The 25203-nt window shown below is 37.8% G+C and overlaps 1 protein-coding gene across 1 annotated transcript; it reads left to right on the top strand.

Moving 5' to 3' along the window:
* Nucleotides 1–7120: 7120 nt before the first annotated feature.
* On the top strand, nucleotides 7121–16876 carry LOC115667633 (ankyrin repeat-containing protein At5g02620-like). The gene is made up of 3 exons (XM_056318411.1): nucleotides 7121–7801; nucleotides 13978–14486; nucleotides 16142–16876. Exons 1-3 carry the CDS (start codon nucleotides 7195–7197, stop codon nucleotides 16874–16876), a joined length of 1851 nt encoding a protein of 616 aa, XP_056174386.1. The 5' UTR covers nucleotides 7121–7194.
* Nucleotides 16877–25203: the final 8327 nt, after the last annotated feature.

The following is a 25203-nucleotide window of genomic DNA, read 5'->3' as shown; positions in this document are numbered from 1 at the left end:
AGTGTTTATGTTATGTTCTTGAGTTATTATTGCATTATGATGATTTAACTAATATGCAGAGTTGGCACTTGATTTAAGGCGAGGTAAGTATGTTTGTGTGGATTCGAATGTGTTGTCTGTTAGATTGCATCTTAGACTCATCTGGGTACGTATTGGCCTAGGTGGGGTATAGGTTGTCTGCTTATTGAGATTTATTCTCATTGCTGTAGTGCAAACCATTTCAGATCCCCAACCCCGACCCCGACCTCGACCCCTACCTTGATCATGCCGCTGCCGCGGCGTTTTGGAGTCCCTATGCATACGGTGCATGAGGAGATCGAGTACCCGGTAGGTCCAAATCAGACTTACATTAGGCACCTTACTTCAGTCTAGGTAGATGTGGGCTTAGAGGCCTTGCAGCGCTACACTTACCTAGCCTGGTTCTATCGTAATGGGTTGGAGCTAGTGGGCCCAATCCGGGGTTTTGAGGGACAACAGCACGACAACGAGGATGCCGTGGATTGGGAGCCCGTGGACATGTACGCTCGTGACGGAGAGATTCTGGATGCCGAAGATCCCCTGGAGAACCCTAGTCCCGAACCCGAGCCCATACCAGAACCCGTAGAGCTTACGGGTCCCGAGCTCAAGGAGGAATTTGAAGAGCCCGAGCCTGAGCCAGAGCCCGTGCCAGAGCCGTTGGAGTCCGAGCACGAGGAAGAGCCGATCAAGATCAACTCGGATACGGAGTCCGAGTCTTCAGGGTCTGATTTGGATTAGGCACCGTATGAGTGTTTGGATGCTGGGCGTAGATGCTTTTTGGTAGAGCCCTTGTTGTGTATTCCGTAGTCTATACCCTACCACTTGTCCCTTTTTTATGATGAAGGTGGATGCTAATCCTAGGAGCCTAATGTATGCATTTTTGGCCTCTTGCTAATGATATGAGTTTATTGATTTGTGTAAGTACTACCCATTCGTCATTGTTTTATTGTCTGGGTTGTTTGATTTCTGCTTCCGCTGTCATATGTCATCGCATGTATCCTTTGAGTCGGCGACGCGTCCTGGGACGTCGCGTGCAATACGACCTTCGAGGGGTGTCGCGAGCCCGTTAGGGTCCAAGGCGTGACACAATATATCGACTTCTATTTTATTTGAACTATTGATGGACCATTCATATACACATAATAATCTCCTTTTCGACGCTCTTATGAAGTTTAAAGAAATTTCCTCCCCAACATCCTCCCTTTAGCCCAATCATCTTGAAAAGCTCAATGAACCCAATTGAACTGATTACTTAATATTTATTGCCACTTCTATGTTATTTTTCAAGTAGTATTTCTTTCCATTTATACAATTTAATAATTTTGCCACTACTACAGTTTTAAAAATACTAAATCTTCACATAAGTTGAATGCACAAAAGATGAAAAAAAGAAAAAAAAATCAGACTAAGCGTGAGGGGAAGTGATAGAATATTTAATATTTATGCACACCCAGTTATAATAATTAAATATCCTCAATTAATTTTTTTGATAAATATTCTATCAATAGTCAAATATGGAAAGGTTTAATACCATTGAATATTCCAAATTTGTACCTATGACACATTTGGCCCAATCTAATTTTCAGTTAACAAAAAATTACAAACTAGTACTCCCGTTATATATTTACCCCAAAAATAAATTTTCTTTTCACAAAAAGCCCCAACCCAATACCCTAAACAAAATCTACCCTCCTTTGATATTTCGTCTAATATCCTGTTAAAATATCTACGAGCCAACACACCGAACAAACAATTGCAAGCCAAATTTGACATGAAGAATCACATATCTGACGTGGAAAATCCACATGGATTGATACTATGCATTTTAACAAATGATGGATTTGCAGTACCAGTTTGGGATAAATGCATCATTTGCACCAGTTTGAGATTTTTAATGGTATAAATCCGTACATAAATTAATAATTATATTTTACCTCTCATGTGTATTTTAATTTTAAATTTGGATCCACGCTATCTTACCAACAAACTTACCAGAAAAAGTTAAATCTTGAAATATCTTTCTCATTACACATAAATGAGTGTAATTTCCTCATATTTAGTCAATAACTTCTTTCCAAATTGAAATATTTCGCAATCAGACGATTTTGCAAAATGCCAATTTTGTTATATACAAATGGCAAATGTGCACTTTTGTTAGTGTATGTAAAAAGGGTAGAGTTATTTTTGGCCCTTTTTTAATCTCCGGATTGAATTAAGATATTCCCTTTTCCTTTTGTCAATCTTCTAGTTCTGATCTCATGAACAAAGAAAAGAAACTTGGAAAAGAAACAAAGTTGAACAATAGAACGTGATTTCTTTAGGTAGTTTTGGAGATTATTTGTAGCTCACATTTGACATTGACATTGAGTTATTTTAACCCAACTTAAGGCCGTGTGATGGTGTATTTGAACTGGAACGAGAATCGCTACAGAAAAGGAATGGCTGTTATTATAGATTACGAGGATATTGAACAAATTATTACTGGTTGCTAGGATATTGCATAAATTACCATCAAATTAATTAGTATCCATCAAATTAGTACATTTACGTATGCTTCTCATGGATTTATTACATAATGTATTCTTTTAATAAACCTGCTTGTCTACTCTTACACATTCAACTTATATGTAAATAGTACTTTTAGAGTTGTCGCGGTGATGATGATCATGAAATTGTAAATGAAATATCACTTGATAATAATATGTATCATTTGGTAGATGATTGAATATTGTGGATTGATTTACCTTACGTATAAATTCGCTTTACACTTAACAAACATTTCCTATGTCATATTGGACAAAAAGTTGAATTCATCAGGAACTATTTATATATTATTCGACCTGACCATTCCGATCCTTTTTAAGTAATTATTATCATTTAAGTAACTTTAACTCTAATACTGTATATACTATATGTTGTATCGGTTGGAATTGAAATAATTAACTCTCTAAGGTGTACAGCATTGCAAGTGGGTGAGTCAAATTTTCTCTCCATTTTATTCTATAAATATGTGAGTAGAATTTTTCTGTAAATATATCACAAAACATACTATGCGTAATAGAGTCAATCTTATGTGAAATTATAGATATAATTGCGTTCTCATTCTTGTTGAGTTCATTTTACTACTTATTAGATTTGATATTACTAAATAGATGTAATATTAATACCTCTATTAACATTTTAAATTTTTCTCTATTGATTTCTTTCTTGAAAATATTTTTGCCATTCTCAAGGTCTACTTTACTAATTATTTTCCTTTAAAAAAAAGACTCCATTCAATAAAATTTAATGTGTTTAATGTGAAAATGTTACTTTTAGTATAATACATAAGATTAGCTTAGATGTTAGATCTGAGTTAATACCGTAGTGAGAAAATTGAAACAGGAAATTGGCAGTGATTCTATGGCCACTAAATATTAATGTTTATATAGAAAAATTTCTGCAATAACGATACCCTAGAATAACAAATAAATCGGTAATGGAAATTGAAGTATTTTAGTCAATTCACACGGAACCAACATATAGTTATCCGCATGTGGCTTAGTAGGTTTGCATGCGGAAAACAAATAGAAAATGTACAGGGAAAATTATCTTATCGGATTTAAACCTATTATCTGGATGGCAATTTAGTCATAAGCTTTTCAATTTTATTAATTTAGTCCTAAATCTTTGCCCCAATAATGTAGTCTTTCTGGTCAATTTTCACTAAAAATTGTTGACTTGACTATCACGTCAACAATTTCCAACAAAATTGGTTGGAAAGACTATATTGGAAATTTACGCAAAGATTTAGGATTAAATTGGCAAAATTAGAAAGTTTAGGATTGACTTTTTATTGTTATGATAAATTCAAGACTAATGGGGTAACTTTTCCATAATGTATATGTCATTAGATATTTGATGGTAAATTATCACCTATTGTATGTAATTTTCGAGCGTTAATAATTTCTCAATGCTCTAGTATTCTCCACCTTGACATTGCTTAGGGCGCGAATGAAAACCATTCTATTCCCTTGACGAATTTCTAAGCAAATTATAGTGTTTGATAACGACACAAAATTTTTGTTCCAGAAATTTGAAATTCATTTGATAGGTTATTCTTGAATTTCCGTCTAGCGGTATTCCATCACATAATCCATTACTAACTGCATAAATGACTAGAGTTTGTTTACCAATTGGAAGTAGTAATTGTGGTTGTTTTGTTTAAGTACTTCTATCAGCCTTGCACTTCTATTGGGTAATGCCTGAGTGGCAGCATCAAGGTTTGGCCCAAATGGAGCAAAAGATGGCTACTTCGCGATGTTGTGCTAGTTCCAGTTTTGTAACCCCCTATAGGCATAAATGTGTTTGGTGCACATGAACTTGTCCAAAGAGGAACGCATATGAACAAAATGAAGGTCACAAACATCTTGCATACATTGTGTTATGAGTTTTTCTGCCAACTCATTAAAGAAATTATTACATGACTGAAACAATTTTTGGAGTCCTCTAGTTCAACGGCATTTTAGAAATGGCCCACAGTAAGTTTTCGTCTGGTGGACATTGCAATGACAAATATACATTAAAACTTGTTTTCCTTTTTTTGATTTAGTGTGAGCTTCCTTATCTCTTGAAACATGATTGTCTTGATTTTGTGGAATGACTTCAAATAATATAAGCTTGTGGATTAAGCTACCGTTTTTCTCTACATAAGAATCTACCCTGCTTATTTTCCCCATTTCTGGTAGTCTGGAGTATAAATTTGTTCACCGCCGATTGATTTGACGCCATCCGTGAAGGTTCCTTAAAATGTTCACTTAGCCGAAGAAATATCGAAGATGGTTCTCATTGCTACGTACCCAGAGGGGGAAGGCATAGAAGTCTAAAATTACTATGTTCGAGGAAGTATCCTGGATGTGCAATGGTTTTGCTTCTGATGAAAAAGTGGAAGACAAGATGGTTCAGAAGTCAAAAAGATAAAAAAGAAGACGCTGGGTAGACCTGGCCATTGATTTTTTTTTTTTTCCTTACCTTTTTTTAACTTTCAAAAAAGAGTCCCGCCACTTTCTTAGGATAGATTTGGGTGTGGGAGAATAGAAAATTCAAGGAAATAGATCACTTTGGCCATGAAAGAGATGGTGATTGCGGTGATGCATAGAAACGGAAATGGTGGTCGTGATAGCAATCGATAACTTCATGAGCTATTGAGGGTTGATTCGTTAGAATTTTCCTTGAAGGTTTTGTAGAATATTTACTTGGCTGAAGAACTATCGAAGATGGTTCTCATTGCTACGTACCCACGGGGGGGAAGCCACGGAAGTCTAAAGTTATCATGTTCCAGGAAGTACTGTGGATGTGCAATGGTTTTGTTTTAGATGAAAAGTAGAACACAAGATGGTTCAAAAGTCTAAAAGTCTAAATAAAATAAAGACAACTCAAAAGTGGGAGACCAGATGTGGACAAAAGTCAAAAAGTCAAAATAAAATAAGACGCCTCACAAGTGGAAGACCAGATGGGACAAAAGTCAAAAAGTCAAAATAAAATAAGAAGCCTCACAAGTGGAAGACCAGATGGGACAAAAGTCAAAAAGTCAAAATAAATAAGAAGCCTCACAAGTGGAAGACCAGATGGGACAAAAGTCAAAATAACTTAGAAGATGCAGGGGAGACGGCCGTTGATTTTTTTTATATTTGTACTTGTCCATCTTCCTTTCAGCGATATTCACTCCACTTTCTTATTAAGGTTAATACCATAAAAAATCCTAAACTAGCACACTTATGATAAATTTATATTTAAATAATTTTTTAACTATCAAAAACTCCAAACTGGTACACCTATGATAAATTTACCCTCCGTTAATTTTCGTTAAATTTTACTATTAAATTGCTGAGTTGGATGATACGTGACAGTTAATGAGTGTACCAGTTTAGGATTGTACCCCATAGTTTGTCACAGATTTATCAGTCTGTAGTTTTTCTTGGTATTAATCCAATTTAACGGAGGGTAAATTTGTCACAAGTGTACCAGTTTAGGGTTTTTGGTGGTCAAAAAATTATTTTGGGGTAAATTTATCACGGGTCTACCAATTTAGGGTTTTTTATAGTTAAAAAATTATTTTGAGGTAAATTTGTCACGGATGTATCAATTTTGGGTTTTTCGTGATATTAACCCTTCTTATTATGTTCGCGTGGTGAGTATTGAGTACGGAGGATTCAAATGAGCAGATCAATTTGATTTGTGAAAACTATTCCCTAACTCTGATAAATTTACATGTTATTTATATAATTGATGGACCATCCATATGCTTATGATAGTGTCATTTTCGGTACTCGTGAGAAGCTCAAAACAATCTGCCCCATAATATTCTCCCTTTAGTCCAGGCCCTTTGAAAAGTTTAAAAAAGTCCTCTTGGAAAGTTCAAAGAAATTGTCTCTCCACCATCCTCTCTTTGATTTAATTCTTTTAGAAAACTCTGAGAAATTTCCTCCCTGACACCCTCCCTGTAGTCGAGTACTCTTTGAAAGTTCAAAGAACTCCTCTTGGAAAGCCCAAAGAAATATCCTTCCCGCCATCCTGCCTTTATTCTAATCCCGTTGGAAGGCTCAAAGACATTTCTCGCACTTGAACTCATTGCACTTCCAACTAATCTTGTCCTGGGAACTATAGAGAGAGAGTGACATTGCATATTAATTATCTTTGGATGATGATAATTGACCAAGTCAATTAGTTGGATAAATCTCAGCCATTCGATATTGATTCGTTAGAATTTCCCTATCTGGATGACGCCATCCTTGAAGGTTCCTTGGAATATTTACTTGGCTGAAGAACCAACGAGGACGGTTCTTAAGGCTGTGTAAGTTCAAAGGAGAAGACCAGGTGGTTCCAAAGTCAAAATAAATATATATAAAAAAAAAAAAGAAGCTTCAGGGGAGACCTAACCGTCGATTTTCTTAGTGTCCTTTTTCCTTTCAACCCCCACTTTTGTTATTATAAATTCGCCCGTGAGAGAACAGAAAATTCAAAGGAACAATTCAATTTGGCTTTTCGGAAATTATTCTTTAAATCTGGTAAACTCGTATTTTATCTGAACCAGGACCATCTATATATATAATAGTCTCCTTTCCAGTACTCATTGCTCCTTTAATAAGTTCAATTTTAACTACTCTGTGTTCTGTAAACGATAAAGAGAGAGTGAGAATGCATCCTAAAGTGTATGAGGCTGCAAAGATAGGAGATTATGATTACCTGATGACAATAATTTTGGGAAATGGAGAGGACCTTTTCCACCAAACAACGCCAAAAGGGAACAACATTCTTCATGTTGCGGCTCAATACAAGCAGGTAAATTTGATTCAGCATCTTCTTGGACATCCATCAGGATCGTCTCTTCTTTGGCAGGGTAACTACAAAGGAGATACTCCCCTACATGTTGCTGCTAAAGTGGGAAGTTGCGAAGCAGTTCGAGTCTTCGTTGATTTGGCAAAATCACTTCATTGGGTTGTTGAGAACGGACAAGTTGACGCATGCAAAGAGCTACTTCGAAAGCAGAATTTCCGTAAGGATACCACGTTGCACTCTGCAGTAAGAGGAGGCCATGATTTGGTGGTGGAGTTGCTGCTTGACGAAGATCCCCAACTGTGTGATAATACTAATGCTGCTGATGAGTCCCCGCTTTATCTTGCAGCGGATCGAGGACTTTCTCGTATCACCGAGCTGATTTTAAGTGCTTTCTCATCGTCATCCTCTTATAAGGGCCCTAAGGGCTTGACAGCTCTACATGCCGGAATCTCTCTCTCATTGACCAGTAAGTATCACACGATAATGCCCAGTGAAAAAAAATTTATTGAAAGTTCTCTCTCGTGCAATGCTTCTCTTAGATGAGAGTGCTGGTGTTAGCAGTGAGGACCGCCATCTATCCTAATTTTCAATAAGTATAACAGTAAATACAGTACTTATTTATTTATTATTACGTTTATTTTTGTGAAAGGTCATTTTTTTTTCCAAGGAAACGCCCCTTGATCAGTTGAGGGTTATGTTTTGAAAAGATTCTCGTTGCTATTCTCGTTGCATTCTCTTTATTGGTTTCCTCATTGACTATTAAATAAGTTCGAATCGATTCGTCCTCGGACGGGGACTAAAAATAATGTAATCATTTTAGATTAAGCATCTATTAGGGAAAATCACTATTTTGATAATAGTGTTGATAATAGTATTTTTCACTCACTAATTTCGTTCTACACGCTTTTCTAGATCTTGTTCTCTTACTTTTTCGTGAATTTTAGGACTTTTTTTTTTACGATTTCCACCGGCAGATCATCATCAACCATCACCATCACCATCACACCCCTACCTGTTCCCTTTTCTTTCTCATCCAGTTCTTCTTCTTCTTCCCTTTTTTTTTTTTGTATTCTTCTTTGTTTCAACACTTTTCTCCTTATGATTAATTGCTTTTCAGTTTGCAATTGATGACAGGGCACATTGCAATATATTTCCAAAAGATCAGGGTATGCACGCAAATTTTCTTAACCCTCGAGGGAAAATTATGACGAGTTGAAAGAAAAGGGGTGCAATGATTTTACTTTTGAAACTGTAGAAAGTGCTAAATCCCCATTAAATATTGAAATTCTCTATAATTTTGAGTTGGACACAATATTTCCGTCAAATGATTGGCATCAGAGTTAAAAACCTTGGCGACGGAGCAGATACCTTGCTGAAAATATGAGAAGCTTCTTCTCAAACAACTTCAAGAATTTCTAACAATTTCACTTATCAATTGATAAACTTTACAAATTTCTGCATTACACTAGATTGAAGGTTGTTGAAATAGTGATCCAATTTCTAGAAGTTTCTAGTATGCTCAAGATTTTTGGAGAATAGATATTTAAATGAATAATCTAGAAAGTTGTGAGAAATATCTAAGATATTTCTAGAAAAGTTTCTAGAAAAAATCTTTGATATTTCTAGAAGGATAATGAGACATGTGTAGAAAATTCTAGAAAAATATCTATGTAACATACTATAGATTTTTCCTTAGTGGCGGTGGAAGAGGGCTATAAATAGCCAACCCCTCTCCACTTGAAGTACACACCTATCAGAAGAAAAAAACTAAGTCCCTTGTACAAAGCCTTCATAATACAATACTTTTTGTCTTCTTTGTTTCCTACTTGTCTTCCACTATCAAAAGTTTTGTTCTACTGTTGCTTCAAGTCCACGTACCAACACTTGTACTCACTAAATCACTCACTCACTTACAAAACAAATCACGCTTCCGCAAATACTAACAGTGGTATCAGAGCCACGTTTTTGGTTGATATTGGGCGTTTGTCCGAACCACCCGTTCCTAAAACTACCCATTCAACTATCCAACAACTAAACTATGGCCAACTCTACATCATCCTCATTTCCCATTCCTATTTTCGATGGGAATAATTACGACTATTGGAGCATTAAAATGACGACTTTCTTGATGGCCCAAGATTTATGGGACATCGTAGAAAAGGGTTATGAGGCTCCACAAGAAGGTGCAAGTGTTCCAAAAGATCAACTACAAAAGGATGCAAGGGCACTATGTGTTATTCAGCAAGCACTCTCGGAAACAGTATTTCCGAGGATAATTGGAGCGAAGACAGCAAAGAAGGCATGGGAAACACTACGAGATGAATTCCAAGGATCAGAAAAGGTACGCACTATTCGGCTTCAAACTCTAAGAAGAGAATTTGAGAATTCTAAAATGAAAGTAAATGAGACCGTTCAAGAATACTGTGGGAAATTAAAAGAACTAGTTAATCAAATGAGAGCCTATGGAGATGAAATCGCTGATCAAAGGGTCGTAGAAAAAATACTAGTGTCACTTACTAGAAAGTATAATCCTATTGTGACAACTATAGAAGCAACTAAAGATTTAACGACCACATCGACAAGTGAATTAATTGGCTCTCTAGAAGCACATGAGAAAAGATTGATGGCACAAGATGAAGATTCAGTTGAAAGTGCCTTTCAGTCCAAAATAAACATACGGTCTCATCAATCTAAAAATGGTGGAAGGAGCTTATGGAAAAGTAAAAAAGGAGGAGAAACTATCCAAAAGGAAAAATACCCACATTGTGGAATTTGCAAGAACACTAATCATCTAGAGAAAGATTGCTGGTTTAAAAATAAATCACAATGCCGCTTTTGTAAAAGATATGACCATGTAGAAAAGAATTGTCGATCGAAAACAAATAATCGAGCCAACTATGTTGAAGAAAAAGAAACTGAAGACAACACATTCTACGCAGGCCAAGTGGCAAATGATAAGAAAAATGATACGTGGTACATTGATAGTGGGTGTAGCAATCATATGACGGGGGATGAATCTATATTTACCGATATTGATACGTCGGTGAAATCCCAAGTGAAATTGGGCAATGGCACATTGGTCGAAGTAAAAGGAAAAGGCACTATAGCCATTGAAACAAATAAAGGCTCAAAATATATTCACAATGTATATCTTGTCCCTAGTCTTGCTCAAAATTTATTGAGCGTGGGCCAAATGATTCAAAGTGGGTATTCTCTATACTTTAGAGAAGATGCCTGCATTATCTATGATAAATATAAAAATATCATTGCCTCTGTTAAGATGGAGAATAGGAATTTTCCTATTCAATGGAAATATATCAGAGATGTAGCCATGAAAGCTCAACTTGATGATTCATGGCTTTGGCATCGAAGATTTGGCCACTTCAACTTTGCTGGGCTAAAAGTTCTCCATCAAAAAAAAATGATGAGAGATTTTCCAGCTATTTCAGAAATTTCAGATGTTTGTGAAGGCTGTCTGCTTGGAAAACAACAAAGACAATCCTTCCCATCTGGAGGTGCGTGGAGAGCTAAGAAGCCATTGGAGCTAGTGCATACGGATGTGTGTGGTCCAATGAGGACCCTCACACCCAGTCAAAATAAATATTTCATTCTATTCATCGATGACTACACAAGAATGACGTGGGTCTACTTTCTTCGAGAAAGATCGGAGGTCTTCTCTATTTTCAGAAAATTCAAGAACCACGTCGAAAATCAAAGTGGCCGCAGAATCAAAGTTCTAAGGAGCGACAGAGGCACGGAATACAACTCAAGGGAGTTCAATAAATTCTGTGAAGATGAAGGAGTTCATCATCAACTAACTGTTGGCTACGCCCCGGAGCAAAATGGAGTAGCAAAAAGGAAGAATAGAACCGTCATGGAGATGGCAAGGTCTATGCTAAAGGGGAAAGGCCTTCCCAACACGTTTTGGGCAGAAGCAGTCTATACGGCGGTATACATCTTAAACAGATGTCCAACTAAAGCAGTCCAAAATAAAACTCCGGTTGAAGCATGGAGTGGACGGAAGCCTTCAGCGAAGCATCTCAAGGTGTTTGGCTGCATATGTTACATCCACATTCCTGCTCAAAAGAGGAGCAAGCTAGATGAGAAGACAGAAAAAGGAATCTTCCTCGGCTACAGCGACCAATCAAAAGGCTATCGGGTCTACAACCTAAGAACTAAGAAGCTCATGATCAGTCGAGACATCGAATTTGACGAGAATGGCGCCTGGAATTGGGAGGACGAAAAGATTGAGAAGAAGTATGTCAACTTGCCAGACAAACAACTTGCTCGAGAGGATTCAACATCACAAGATGAAGGTGAAGTGCCAGATTCAACCACTCAAGACGTAACACCACCATCCTCTCCTGGCGCAACACAAGAAGAATCTACTTCAGAATCTCCTATTTTAAGGGTAAAATCTCTTAGAAAAGTTTATAAAACATGCAACTTTGCAGCTTTAGAACTAGAGAACTATGAAGAGGCTACCAAAGAAGAAGTTTGGATTAAGGCCATGGAGGAAGAAATCAAGATGATAGAGAAGAATGAAACGTGGGAGCTCGTCGATCGCCCCGACGACAAAGAAATCATTAGTGTCAAGTGGGTTTACAAGACAAAGCTCAATGTAGATGGATCAATTCAAAAGCATAAGGCAAGGCTCGTGGCGAAAGGATACTTGCAACAACCAGGTATTGACTATACTGAAACTTTCGCTCCTGTTGCACGCTTTGATACTATTCGGGCACTCATAGCCTTAGCAGCACAAAAGGAATGGAAGATCTATCAACTAGATGTAAAGTCTGCATTCCTTAATGGATATCTTCAAGAAGAAATATATGTGGAACAACCACAAGGCTTTACCATCAAAGGCCAAGAAGAAAAAGTCCTCAAGCTCAAGAAGGCCCTCTATGGGTTAAAACAAGCACCACGAGCATGGTATAGCAGAATAGATGAATACTTTACCAAGCAAGGATTCAGGAGGAGCATGAGTGAGCCAACGCTCTACATCAAGACCCAAGGTAAGTCCGACACTCTCATTGTCTCTTTGTATGTGGATGATCTAATATATACAGGGAACAATGAAAAGATGATTCAAGAATTCAAAGAAGAAATGATGAAGACATTCGAGATGACGGACTTGGGCTTGATGCGCTACTTCCTCGGTATCGAGATCAACCAAAATGAAGGAGTTTTTATCTCACAGAAGAAATATGCCGAGAACCTCCTTAAGAAATTCAAGATGAATAATTGCAAAACAGTTGCAACACCGCTCGTGACAAACGAGAAACTATTAAAGGAAGATGGAGCAGAAAAAGCCGACGCCACCCTCTACAGAAGTCTGATTGGTAGTCTATTATATCTCACTGCTACACGACCGGACATCATATACGCAACAAGTCTACTATCACGATTCATGCAGAGTCCGAGTCAAATTCACTTTGGAGCTGCCAAGAGAATTTTAAGATACATACGAGGAACGACAGATTATGGCATTTGGTATCGGCCAAGTTCAACTGCTAAGCTCGTTGGCTACACAGACAGTGACTGGGCAGGATCAACTGACGATAGGAGGAGCACCACTGGCTATGCATTCACACTGGGCTCTGGAATATTCTCTTGGGCATCTAAAAAACAAGACTCAGTGGCACAATCTACTGCAGAAGCTGAATATATCGCGGCTGCTACGACTACTAGTCAAGCAATATGGCTTCGAAGAATTCTAGAAGACATTGGAGAAGCACAAACGGAATCAACTCCAATATTTTGCGACAACAAGTCTGCGATCGCCATACCAAAAAATCCTGTCTTCCATGGAAGAACCAAACACATAGACATCAAATATCACTTCATCCGTGAAGTGCAATATAATGGAGAGATCGAGCTCAAATATTGCAAGACCGAAGATCAAGTCGCGGACATATTCACTAAAGCACTACCGCTGGTCAAGTTCGAGATGTTAAGAAGCATGCTTGGAGTTTCTCGAAATTGGATCAAGGAGGAGTGTTGAAATAGTGATCCAATTTCTAGAAGTTTCTAGTATGCTCAAGATTTTTGGAGAATAGATATTTAAATGAATAATCTAGAAAGTTGTGAGAAATATCTAAGATATTTCTAGAAAAGTTTCTAGAAAAAATCTTTGATATTTCTAGAAGGATAATGAGACATGTGTAGAAAATTCTAGAAAAATATCTATGTAACATGCTATGGATTTTTCCTTAGTGGCGGTGGAAGAGGGCTATAAATAGCCAACCCCTCTCCACTTGAAGTACACACCTATCAGAAGAAAAAAACTAAGTCCCTTGTACAAAGCCTTCATAATACAATACTTTTTGTCTTCTTTGTTTCCTACTTGTCTTCCACTATCAAAAGTTTTGTTCTACTGTTGCTTCAAGTCCACGTACCAACACTTGTACTCACTAAATCACTCACTCACTTACAAAACAAATCACGCTTCCGCAAATACTAACAAAGGTTCTACACGTATTACACAAGATCACCAGAAAAACTTCAGAATTACCACGACATAGTCCTTCCCAGTACAGACAAAATCGGGAAAACTTAATGGGATGAAGTGCAACTTTAATATCTATGTTAAGATGCTACAAACGGACTAAATCGTGACATTTTCCTATTTTATTCGCAAAGGTTGGGAGAAAATCATGGAGAACAGACCAGAAGCGATCAGAGAAGGAGATGAAATGGGGTGGAATCCTCTTCATTACGTCGCTTACTTGGGCAAAGTCGAAGCTGTTAGACTACTCTTGCAACACGATACTTCTGTGGCATATGACTTAGACAAAGCAGGAGAATCGGCTCTCCACCTTGCTGCGTTTCAAGGCTGCGCCAATGTCATTGACGAGCTTGTTAAATCTTGTCCAGATGCTTGTGACATAACAAACACCAAAGGGCAAACGGCTCTTCATGCAGCTGTTATTGGTGGCCGAGTGAATGTGGTCAAGTACATTCTAGAGATGCCAAACCAGGGGGATATTATCAATGAACAAGACAACGATGGAAACACGGCTCTGCATTTGGCTACACTTCATAAACACTACAACATTATCAACATGCTTGCACGAGACAAGAGGGTGGACCGTTTGGCCAAAAATAAGGATCATTTGACTGCCCTTGACATTTTTTGGACTCATAAGGAGGTATGCCTGCTTGAACACTATAGAGCCCGATTTGTTCACTCGCAAAGTAATTTCTTTAGTATCGTTTAGAAACTGTGGCCAAGTGAAATACTCATTTCAGGTGCAAACAAACAACCCAATTGAAGTCTTTTTGCGTCAACTTTGTTTTGCTTATTTGACTGCTTAAGCATATTGACTATATTTTCAATTTTCGTAGCAAATAGTAGCACATATTTTTTTTTATTGAGTGTGACACATATTTGAAAAAGGGGTTCAAAGTAAAGTAATTTCACACTTCATATCTTACAATAAATAATAAGAAAACGGTATAGATTGAATTTTGTGGTTGAGCCACATTATCACAAAGTTTCATTGCCTCCCACTTCACTTAATATTAATTAGCAAAACTAACTTTAATTAATTGTACAAAAAATAAAAAGGCTATCTCTATCATTGATGTTCCTACAACGAATATCAACATCAATTCACATAGATTACTAATTTAGATGTGGTTTGATATAATAGTCAATAAACCTAAACTCGTTATAGATGTCTTTATGGTTCTTTCAATATGTGAGTTGGTATATAATGTTTTTGTTTGTTATTAACTAATTATGTATGGTCATATCTTCTTCTTCTTCTTCTTTTATAAAAAAATACCAATTATCTACAAATTGGATGTGTGGACAAAAACGATCTAGTGACAAAATAAACTGTCAAATATTTTTCGACTGTAAAAAATTGATTAAGCCATATTTATGAGTATTACAAAAATAACAAAAATTCGTAGCTAAATAGTTGTATTCAAATTTTGACTTTTAATCTAATAACATAGTCAGGAATTTGCATTGTCCTATAGAAATTTAATTTGACAAAATAATTATCTTGCCAGTAGCTAAAAAGTTGTATTTAAAATAGAAGTCTTTATAGATCCAATAAATGCTTATATTTTTAAACCATCTAACTCATTCCCACATCTTGAAGCCCCACTTACAATCCGATTACATGAAAAAACCAAATATTGTTGTAACAGACAACAGAAAAATGCATATAAAAAAAGCAATTTTAAGTTTGAATATTTTGCTTTGTTAAAATTATTCAGTGACAAAATATTCAAATAAAAAGATATAGTTTAAGACAAATCGCCTAGTAAAGTAATTTGAATATTAGTTAATTTTGTTGTTTGGTTGATAAATACATATACGTTTGTCAATATTATGTTGTACGATCATATTGTATCATCACAAAAAAATTTCAATAAAGTATAAGGTTCAAATTCGGGCAAAACGCGGGCCTTCGACTAGTTCAAAAGTAATTGTCTAAATCTTGGTTATCTTGAAAACATTGCAAAACATTTAGGGTTGGGATTCTCTAAAATTAGGGGATAGCATAAAAGGAAAAAAGAAAGAAAAGAAAAGAAAAATGGAGAATAAATCAGGACTGGGATAGCATACCTGTAACTGTAATTGTTTACTCCAGGGAACTCTGTTTACGGGTGTTATCTACCATTTACCTTTATCTAAAAGAGATGATTTGAATGAATTCTCCATGACCTCTTAGCACTCGCCAGAAGTTCTGTTTGTTATAGATGGATTTTGAGTGTGTAAAGTGAGGGTCTTGAAGTATTTCCTCGGAAAATTTTCACTTGTTAATTGATACATTCTGTACATTTTTAGATCGGCCACGGTGCTAGGACTGTTCATTACCTGTTGAAAGGATCTCATGGAATCCCGGGTTTTCAAGGCTGGTTTATTGAACATGGCAAGAAGAGGTTAGACAAGCAATATGTTCAGGGTCAACCATCTGAGTCTATAACCACAGGAAGTAATATTGCCAACCAAGATAATTTCAATTTGTCAAAAAAAAGCATTATGGACGTTCAGCTACTAGTGGCAGCACTCATAGCCGCAGTAACCTTTGCCATGGCCTTCACAGTGCCTGGAGGTTATAACAATGACGGACCTGACCGAGGAATGGCGATTCTTGCTGGAAGGACAGATTTCGAAGGCTTTGTGATTTTTAACTCTCTGGCGTTCTTTTGCTCCATCATGGCAATAATCATACATTTGGAAAGTTTTACGTTCAGCTATCGCCAAGAGCCGAAACACATCCCGATCGTGGGACTTTGCATTGAAATTGCGTTAATCGAGATGCTGCTAGCCTATTGGATGGGGATGACTCTTGTATTGGACAGACACACTGAGAGAACCTGGGATGGGATCATTCCTTATCTTGCGTCCGGATGTCCCTTGCCTTTTATCTTCTTCAACAATTTCCCTGACCACGAGGCTCATACGTGGTTGCGAGGTAGCTCCCCCACGAGAAGATACATCCGAATATTTTTTGTTATGTGTGAGACACGATTGTTTGATTGTGCGAGGCTCATTTCTGGTCACTGGGAAAGCTATTAGATGGGCCCGTTCTACAGTCCCGTGACCTTGTGCACAGGGAATTTTGTTTTTGCTTTGTCAGCCGTCGAGTTCGATCACTTTTATGCCAGCTGTCCAATTTAAAACCTGTCAAAATCGATTGAGCCCGGGCAAGATTGCCGTGCTATGGATGAAGGTGGATACACCGCTGAAGGTTTGCCAAAGAATGTGATGTTTACTAGCATGTAGTTGAAGTGTTCGTTGAACTGAGACTTGCCTTCAACTTCTACGCATCTCTCTTTCGTAGCATAGTTGCGCGAAACCACAGGAGGTGCCATAACATTTTCAACATCTATTAAGAGCAAGAGTCATGGGTGATGCAAGATCCTTCCTGTCTAATTATTTGAAAAGCTTCATAAGCCTTCATAGAAATGGGAAATGTCATCTTGCTGTGTAATCTCAGAATTTGCAAGTCAATCCAGTGAGTAACATCCTCAAATAATTAGGTACACGAGTCCAAAGATGTATCTCCATATCAACCTAGAGAAATTCAATCACCCACTCATGCCAAAAACAATTATTTCGCTTCATCTTTCATGTTCGTATGTGGTATGTATGCATCACTCGCTAATGCACAAAGAGGAGCAGTGGCCAATCCTCAAACAGCGTAACCATTCATCGGTACAAACCGTCAAAACCATGAGGTCCAACTACGTGAAGCTGTTCTTGTTGCCACGTTCTTCGCTGAAGCCGCATTATCCACCAACTAAGGTACTATAAACTTTTCCATGTCAGCGAGAGAGATTTGGAGATGGTTCCCAAAGTGTCATGACACTCCCAAAACGTCACAGGAAAGACGGGTTTGGAGATAATGCCAAGAGTGAACCGATGGTTCCAAATGGCTCGAGTTCTCCCAAACATTTACCTCGTGCGACATTATAATTTAACCTATGAGAAGGAGCCGCCATTCCCCTATTAAGGCCGGGTAAGAACCAAGTGAGATGCTGGAAAATATCTCACTTGCTACGCAATCAAAGGTTGTAAGATCGGGGGCTTAATTACACTAATGGTCTAATTAGTGCTCTTTCGGTACCTTAACTTGATTAGTTTGTTACCTAAGAGATTCGTGCGATCTTTTAACCATTTTAGCACTCTATGCCACTAAACGATATCCATCCATGAGTGCACAATGAAGGATAAGTAAACAATCACAATCGATACGATAAAAGTAAAATATAAGGAAGTAAACCCAATAAAGTATCAAGCAAAGAATGCACATTGCATTGTTATTAAGCCCCAAGACAACAACCCCATAAGCTAAATTCAAATTGAATCAAATCCCTTGTCCAAAATATCAATTTACTAAAACTAAACTATATCAAAGGTACTTACTAAATCCTCTAAACTATAACTATGATAACTAAATGAAATTAAGGTAAATCTAGTACTAAAAATGAACAGCCTAATCAAGGCCCCTATTTCTAACCATTTTTTAAAATTTTCTATTATTTATTATTTTATTATTTTTATTATTAATTTGGATAGAAGGGGGACAGGGGCTGGGTCCTTGGGCCCTGTTCGTATATGGGCCAAACTTGTACTTTAGGGGTCTGGGCCATAAAAGTCATTTGGGCTACATATCTATCTAGATTCTTCACTTAAAATCCAAATTGGGCTCAACTCATCGAATTAAGCCCGAATTACGCGAACGCTTCAATAGATCGACGCTCCGGCCATTAACTCGAATCCATTTACTCGCCATGGACCGCCATCCATCGCCACCGAGGCAAACATACACGGGAATAGAACAAAAATCGGGGTGTCGGTCTCGGATAATGAGTAAAATTCTACAAAATCATGCTTAATGACGAACGAATCAATCGATAAATATGCAAACTACGCCAGTATGTCTTTGGATTTAACAAAAACAGGCGTTGCTCTCACATATACACTTCAGAGTCATTTTATCAAACACGTCATGTGCAATCGGCGGAGGAGTGAAACAAAGAGCGATGACTTAGGATTAGAGATCAGGTTTTAAAAAAAAAGAATCAGTCCAAGTACGCAATCGTAAATGTGAATACGAATTTGAGCCAATTCTATCCTAATCTGGAACACGCCATTTCGGTTACTTTTATTCATCAAAACAGAGTATAGCAGGGAAGAGAGATTACCCTGTCGATGAGGAATTCTCGGTCGCCATTACTGGTCGAGTTTGCACGAGGAGGATCTGGAAAACGTCGCTGGTGAGAATAAGCGTCAGCAATGAAGTTTCAGACAAACACAAATTGCTCCACGTCTTCACGGCCAAAAACAGGGATGAACGGAGCTTCCTGCCGTGGCTGAACCGACAGTAACGAGAAGAGGCAGGAAAGGATACGGAAGAAATCACACAGAGAGAGAGAGAGTGACTTCTGGACGCTCAGAAACCTGCGGAGAGAGTGTGCGCGCGCTTTCTATCGGGTGTGTATGCGTGCCTCAAGAATGGTTTCTCTCGGTTCAGTATCTTCCCGAGACTGATGATCAATGGCGGCTGGAGGAGCCGAGCACCGTCCGGCGGCCGGGGAAGGTTATATAACAACCATCATCCAATTGAATTTCGATGTAAAGCTCGGTCCGCCGGAAATGCATCGGTTACAGATATTCCTCTCCTTTTCCCATTGGATTAATGGCAAGAAGGACGCAAATTGCATGTTATGACAATATTACACCGCAACGACAACACCATATCGCAATATGTTCTTTAACCGATTAAATTTCGTCCATTTTTCTCATGTAAATGCAATTTTCCTTAAATCATCCACTTTTCAAAGTCGAATGCTCCATGATCAAATGAAAATAATAAATCGCTACAAAATATAATCGCGGACCATGTCATGGATTACACCTCCTACGACCATAAGACTCTAGAGTAGGAAGCTCGGGAAAGATAATGATTTCGTAATCGTCAGTATTACATTCAACATGGTTAATCATTCATATATAAGACTTAGAAAATGTTTCGACTAGTTTTATGTTCTATGGCTTGGTTGACCATACAAGATGCAATAAAAATAGGGTCAATACCGTTGAAAATTCTAAACTGATATCCATAACATATTTACCTCAAACTGTATTTTCATCTCATAAAATATCTCGAACTGGTTCCTCATGACACATTTAACCCAAATTGGTACCCGAACCCAAATCTAGCATCCATTAGCAGTTTAGGATTTGATGTTGACGGTATTCAATTAGGTTACCAATTTTAGGATTTTTTGTGAGACGAAAATTAATTTGGACAAATATGTCATGGGGATACAAATTTCGAATTTTTAATGGCATAAACCTAATAAAAATAGAACAATTAATTCCAAGTCAATATCAATGTTACTAGAAATTAAAAATATTCTAGTCCCCTTGTTTTTCATATATATCTATGTGTGTGCAAGTTCTCAAGTGAATTCTTAATTTTGGAATTGGTTTGAGCACATGAAATAATTCTCGACAGAATGGAGCCTTACAAAATGCATGCTTTCTAAATCACAAGGAGCTTGATCTAGTTTAAATACTTTACCACCGCTTATCAGTTTTTGTTTCAAAGAGCACTAGCGGGGAAAAAGATAATACAAATATCATAACTTTTGTACAGCGCTCACTTTAGTACTAAAATTTTTGTACAATGCTCACTTTTTTAAAAAAAAAAGAGCCCAACGTGAAAAATTTTTCATCCAACATGGCGATGTGAACAAAAAGACAAGGCCTCTCACTCTCCCCCGAAGAAACTCTTCTCTGTTATCTTTGCGTCATTCAATCAAGAACTGATTCAAAATGAATATACTTCAGTAACCAAATAATGGAAGCGGAAGATCACGAATTTAGGACAGAAAACTGGAAGAAGAGTTTGGTTTTACGTAAAAAGAGAGGTGTGGATCCGAAGAAGCGAAAGAAATTGGGACGTGGTTTTGGTCTTGTTTTGGATAAACTCAGTTTCGTGTTTGCATGAGTGATGAGCGAAAGGGTAAAAGATAAATAATAGCGCTAAAAAAAATCTCAATGTTTTTGCGTTTGTGCACGATTGCGGGAGGAGAAAACAGAGCAAACGCAATGGAGAAATAGAACTCTGTTTTCTCAATAGAGAACAGAGCCCTCTTTCTCACCTCTCGTTTGTCTTCATGATGCTCCGATTCTCCTTCGCTGCAGTTGGGGACGACGAAACGTGAAGAATGGATGAAGAAGGGACCGGTTCTTCCAGCTTGGAGGAGGAAGAGGAGGCCTTGCAGTGAAGATGAGGCCATGAGTGGAGGATTGAAGACAAGGCCTTGTGGTGAAATTGTATCGTGAACAAGTTTTGAATATTTCTCAACTTTGATCTTCTTAACGCACGATTTGATAAGGATATTTTGATGAGATAATTTTGCCCGAATTTGAGGAATTAGAGTTAGGGTTCTCCCGAAACACATTGAATTTTGCCCCAGTTCCTTAATTTGGGGCAAACAATCTCTAAACACGTCTTTTAGAGGTTTAATTGCTAACTTCATCTTGCTGACAAGCCACATCAGAGTTTATATATTAAATTACTGCTATATCAGTTTTTCCAACAACCTAAATCGTTGATGTCACTGAAGAAGTGGCACTCATGTGATTACTCGAAAAGTTTTGGTACTAAAGGAAGCGGCGTACAAAAGTTATGATACTTCCAATGTCATTTTCCCGCATTGGTGGCTAGAGACAATGATAACTACATTTCAAGGTACTATTGCTAAGGTGTTAAAAATGTTAAACTCATTTGTCATCAAGATTTAAAAGATTTTCGGCATGGATATGTGCTAGTGATATGAAGTTCTTCGCTTGTTTCAAGAACAGGGAAACAAGTCTGGTCTGCTAGAACAGTTAACGAAAAGCACTCTAGAGAAGTAATTTAGATTCCTAATGAATTGAGTGATAAAAATCAAATAATTTAGGAGAATGAATTGCTGCTTGGTATCTGAAAAACACAATAGTTTAAAAAATTTCAGATAGGTAGATGGTGTAGTCGGCTAAGTTCGTATATCAGAAATTAAAATCAAACGTTAGGAAAAACTAACCTGAAAGCAGTACAACCAAATAAGCAGAATGTTGATCCGAGTCCAACGAAATAACGTCGTGTCCTTAAGACGAATTTGGCCCCTCAATCAGTACCCGAGGATATTGGACAATCGTCTCCCAGGATAGAACGGATCTCGTTCCTCCGAAGCGGTACGTATTCGGAGGACTCCAACGAACTTAATTTTGCAGAACAATCGCACCAAATGGAAATGATGAAGTGAATATGCGTAGAGTGCGTCGGGAAAAAATGAATGCCACGAAGTTATATCTATTCCGAACTAAACTGTTCGGTCTTATTCAAGTGACGAAAAATGAAGAGTCGCGAGTTTTCGTGAATAGTAGCGAAGGTTCACTTGAACCGGTTCGGTTCATGAACAGTCGCGAGAAGGGCTTCGGTTTTCTGTTCGGGCGAACCGAACCTCACGAACAGACATGTTTATTTGTCCAAAAAATAAATAAATAAATAAATAAATAAATTCTAAACAACGTGTCTGTTCGAAAAAAATAAAAACCGATAGAGAGTGGACCTGGAACCCGAACCGAGCCGGCTGGACGGACGGCGGCGGCGGCGCGCGCGGGGGGTGGACCGACCTAGCTTGACGTAGGTCCTCTCTCTTCCACAAAAGTGGGGTACCCCTTGGGGCCCAAACCCATTTGTGAGGCTCAACTATTTGAACCCATCTCCCATCTCTCTTCTACCCTATGTGGGACACTTTCACCCACACACTTCTCATTCAATTCTATGGGATTTTGGTTCCAAAATCCCAACAATCCCCCACATGAATGAGAAGTTCAGATATCATGACTCTTTGTGTATGCATGAGATGCAATGTGCGATTATTCCATGAGAAAACGCTGCATCAAGATAAGTAGTCTGAGACCTTGAACTTTCCTTAGTGAAACCTATCGGACTTACTCACTAATCAAGAGACTTGATGTCTTTGAACCGTCGACCTTTGGTGTAAGCCTAGACAATAGAAATCACACAACCTTGTTTCTCGAACAAAATTGGTTCTCACCTTTGTTGTGTTCGTTTTGGCCATGAACACCGCTCTGGTCTCATGAGTGTTTTAGAGAATTCGGCCTTTTCAATTCTCATAGAAGCGGCCCTCACTTCACACTCACATAGGTGATTTCTGAACATATAGTATATCACATACTCAATTCAGAATCATTAAAAGCTTTTGCTTAACCTTCACATATTAGTACTGTCTTCATCCGAGAATGAGTAAAAATTTAACAGTACTCTACACTGTCTTCATAACTTAGTTGTCCCTTTGAACCTAGATCTTGGGATCTCCAGTCAACTAGGTAGGGTTTCCGCTATGATGACTTGTTTATAGGCCTTAAATCCATTTCCCTTGATGTTTTTGCAGCCATCTCTCTAGTTAGGCCTTTTGTCAATGGATCCACAATATTATCTTTTGACTTCACATAGTCAATGGTGATAATTCCACTAGAGAGAAGTTGTCTTACTGTGTCATGTTTTCGACGTATGTGTCGAGACTTACCGTTATACATGACATTCCTTGCTCTTCCTATTGCCGCTTGACTGTCACAATGTATACATACAGCGGGCACTGGTTTAGGCCAATTAGGAATATCTTCCAAGAAATTTCGAAGCCATTCTGCTTCTTCACCGGCTTTATCCAAAGCAATAAATTCTGATTCCATAGTGGATCTTGCAATACAAGTTTGTTTGGATGATTTCCAAGACACTGCCGCTCCCCCAAGTGTGAATACATATCCACTTGTCGATTTTGTGTCTTTAGTGCCGGTTATCCAATTTGCATCACAGTATCCTTCAAGTACCGCTGGATATTCTGTGTAATGCAAAGCATAATCTTGAGTATGCTTTAAGTAGCCCAATAAACGTTTCATTGCTTTCCAATGATTTTCATTTGGACTAATCAGAATCGACTTAGCTTGCTAACCGCACAAGCTATGTCCGGCCTAGTACGATTCATGACATACATTAAACTGCCTAGTATACTAGCATACTCATTTTGAGCCTTACTTTCACCAAGATTCTTCGAAAGATGTAAATTAACATCTATCGGAGTCTTTACCGGTACAATATCTAGATTCTTGCACTTTCCAAGAATCGTCTCAATATAATGGGATTATGATAGAGCTAATCCTCCATATGTTTTATGGATTTTAACTCCTAAAATAACATCTGCAACCCCCATATCTTTCATATCAAATTTACTCGTGAGCATGCGTTTGGTCGCCTTAACAACCTCACTATCGCTACCCATTATAAGCATGTCGTCTACATATAAGCACAAAATGGCAAAACCATTATGAGTGTTCTTAACATATACACATTTATCACACTCATTGATCTTGAAACCATTCGACAACATGACTTGGTCGAATTTAGCATGCCATTGTTTCGGTGCTTGTTTCAATCCATAGAGTGACTTGATAAGCCGACATACTTTCTTCTCTTGACTTGGAACAATGAACCCTTCGGGTTGTTCCAAATATATTTCTTCTTCCAAATCCCCGTTTAAGAAGGCCGTCTTAACATCCATTTGATGGATTTCAAGCTTATACACCGCTGCTATGGCAATTAGCATCCTTATGGATGTAATTCTAGTAACAGGTGAATAAGTATCAAAATAATCAGACCTTCTCGTTGCTTGTATCCTTTTACTACAAGCCTAGCCTTATATTTATCAATAGCACCATCCGCTTTCATTTTCCTATTGAAAATCCACTTACATTGTAGTGGTTTATTACCAGGAGGAAGGTCAACCAATTCCCATGTATGGTTTGACAAGATGGATTCAACTTCACTATTGATAGCTTCTTTCCAGAGCGGGGCTTCTGGCGAAGTCACAGCTTCTTTGAATGTCCGAGGCTCATTCTCTAACAGATACGTTAAGAAATCAGGTCCAAAAGACGTGAAAGTCCTTTGTCGTTTACTACGTCTAGGTTCATCCTCAATTGGATCATTTCTAGATATAGTATCTCGAGACCTCTTATTATTATTATCAATTGGCTCATATACTATGTTATACGGAAATATATTTTCAAAGAACGAAGCGTCCCTTGATTCAATTATCGTATTAACATGTATATCTGGGATCTCTGACTTGTGAACAAGAAAACGATATGCATTGCTATTCTGAGCATATCCGATAAAAACACAATAAACAGTCTTTGGTCCTATCTTAACCTTTTTAGGCTTAGGAACCGCAACTTTAGCCAAACACCCCCACACTTTGAGATAATTCAAGTTAGGCATTCTGCCTTTCCATTTCTCATAGGGAGTTTGTTGTGTTTTTCGTGGG

This window comes from Syzygium oleosum, unplaced genomic scaffold (assembly GCF_021117445.2).
Source record: "Syzygium oleosum isolate NSW1041296 unplaced genomic scaffold, Sole_v2.1 Sole_v2.15, whole genome shotgun sequence".
In the NCBI taxonomy this organism is placed as follows: domain Eukaryota; kingdom Viridiplantae; phylum Streptophyta; class Magnoliopsida; order Myrtales; family Myrtaceae; genus Syzygium; species Syzygium oleosum.
The sequence above is the reverse complement of the archived record's forward strand: the minus strand, read 5'-3'. Positions and strand labels throughout refer to the sequence as shown.

What these genes read in the sequence shown, in the direction of transcription:
- LOC115667633 (XM_056318411.1), top strand. Translation starts at nt 7,195, where the DNA reads ATGCATCCTAAAGTGTATGAGGCTGCAAAGATAGGAGATTATGATTAC. An exon ending in AATCTCTCTCTCATTGACCA is followed by an intron (nt 7,802 to 13,977) that starts GTAAGTATCACA and finishes TTATTCGCAAAG; the next exon opens with GTTGGGAGAAAATCATGGAG. An exon ending in TTTTTTGGACTCATAAGGAG is followed by an intron (nt 14,487 to 16,141) that starts GTATGCCTGCTT and finishes GTACATTTTTAG; the next exon opens with ATCGGCCACGGTGCTAGGAC.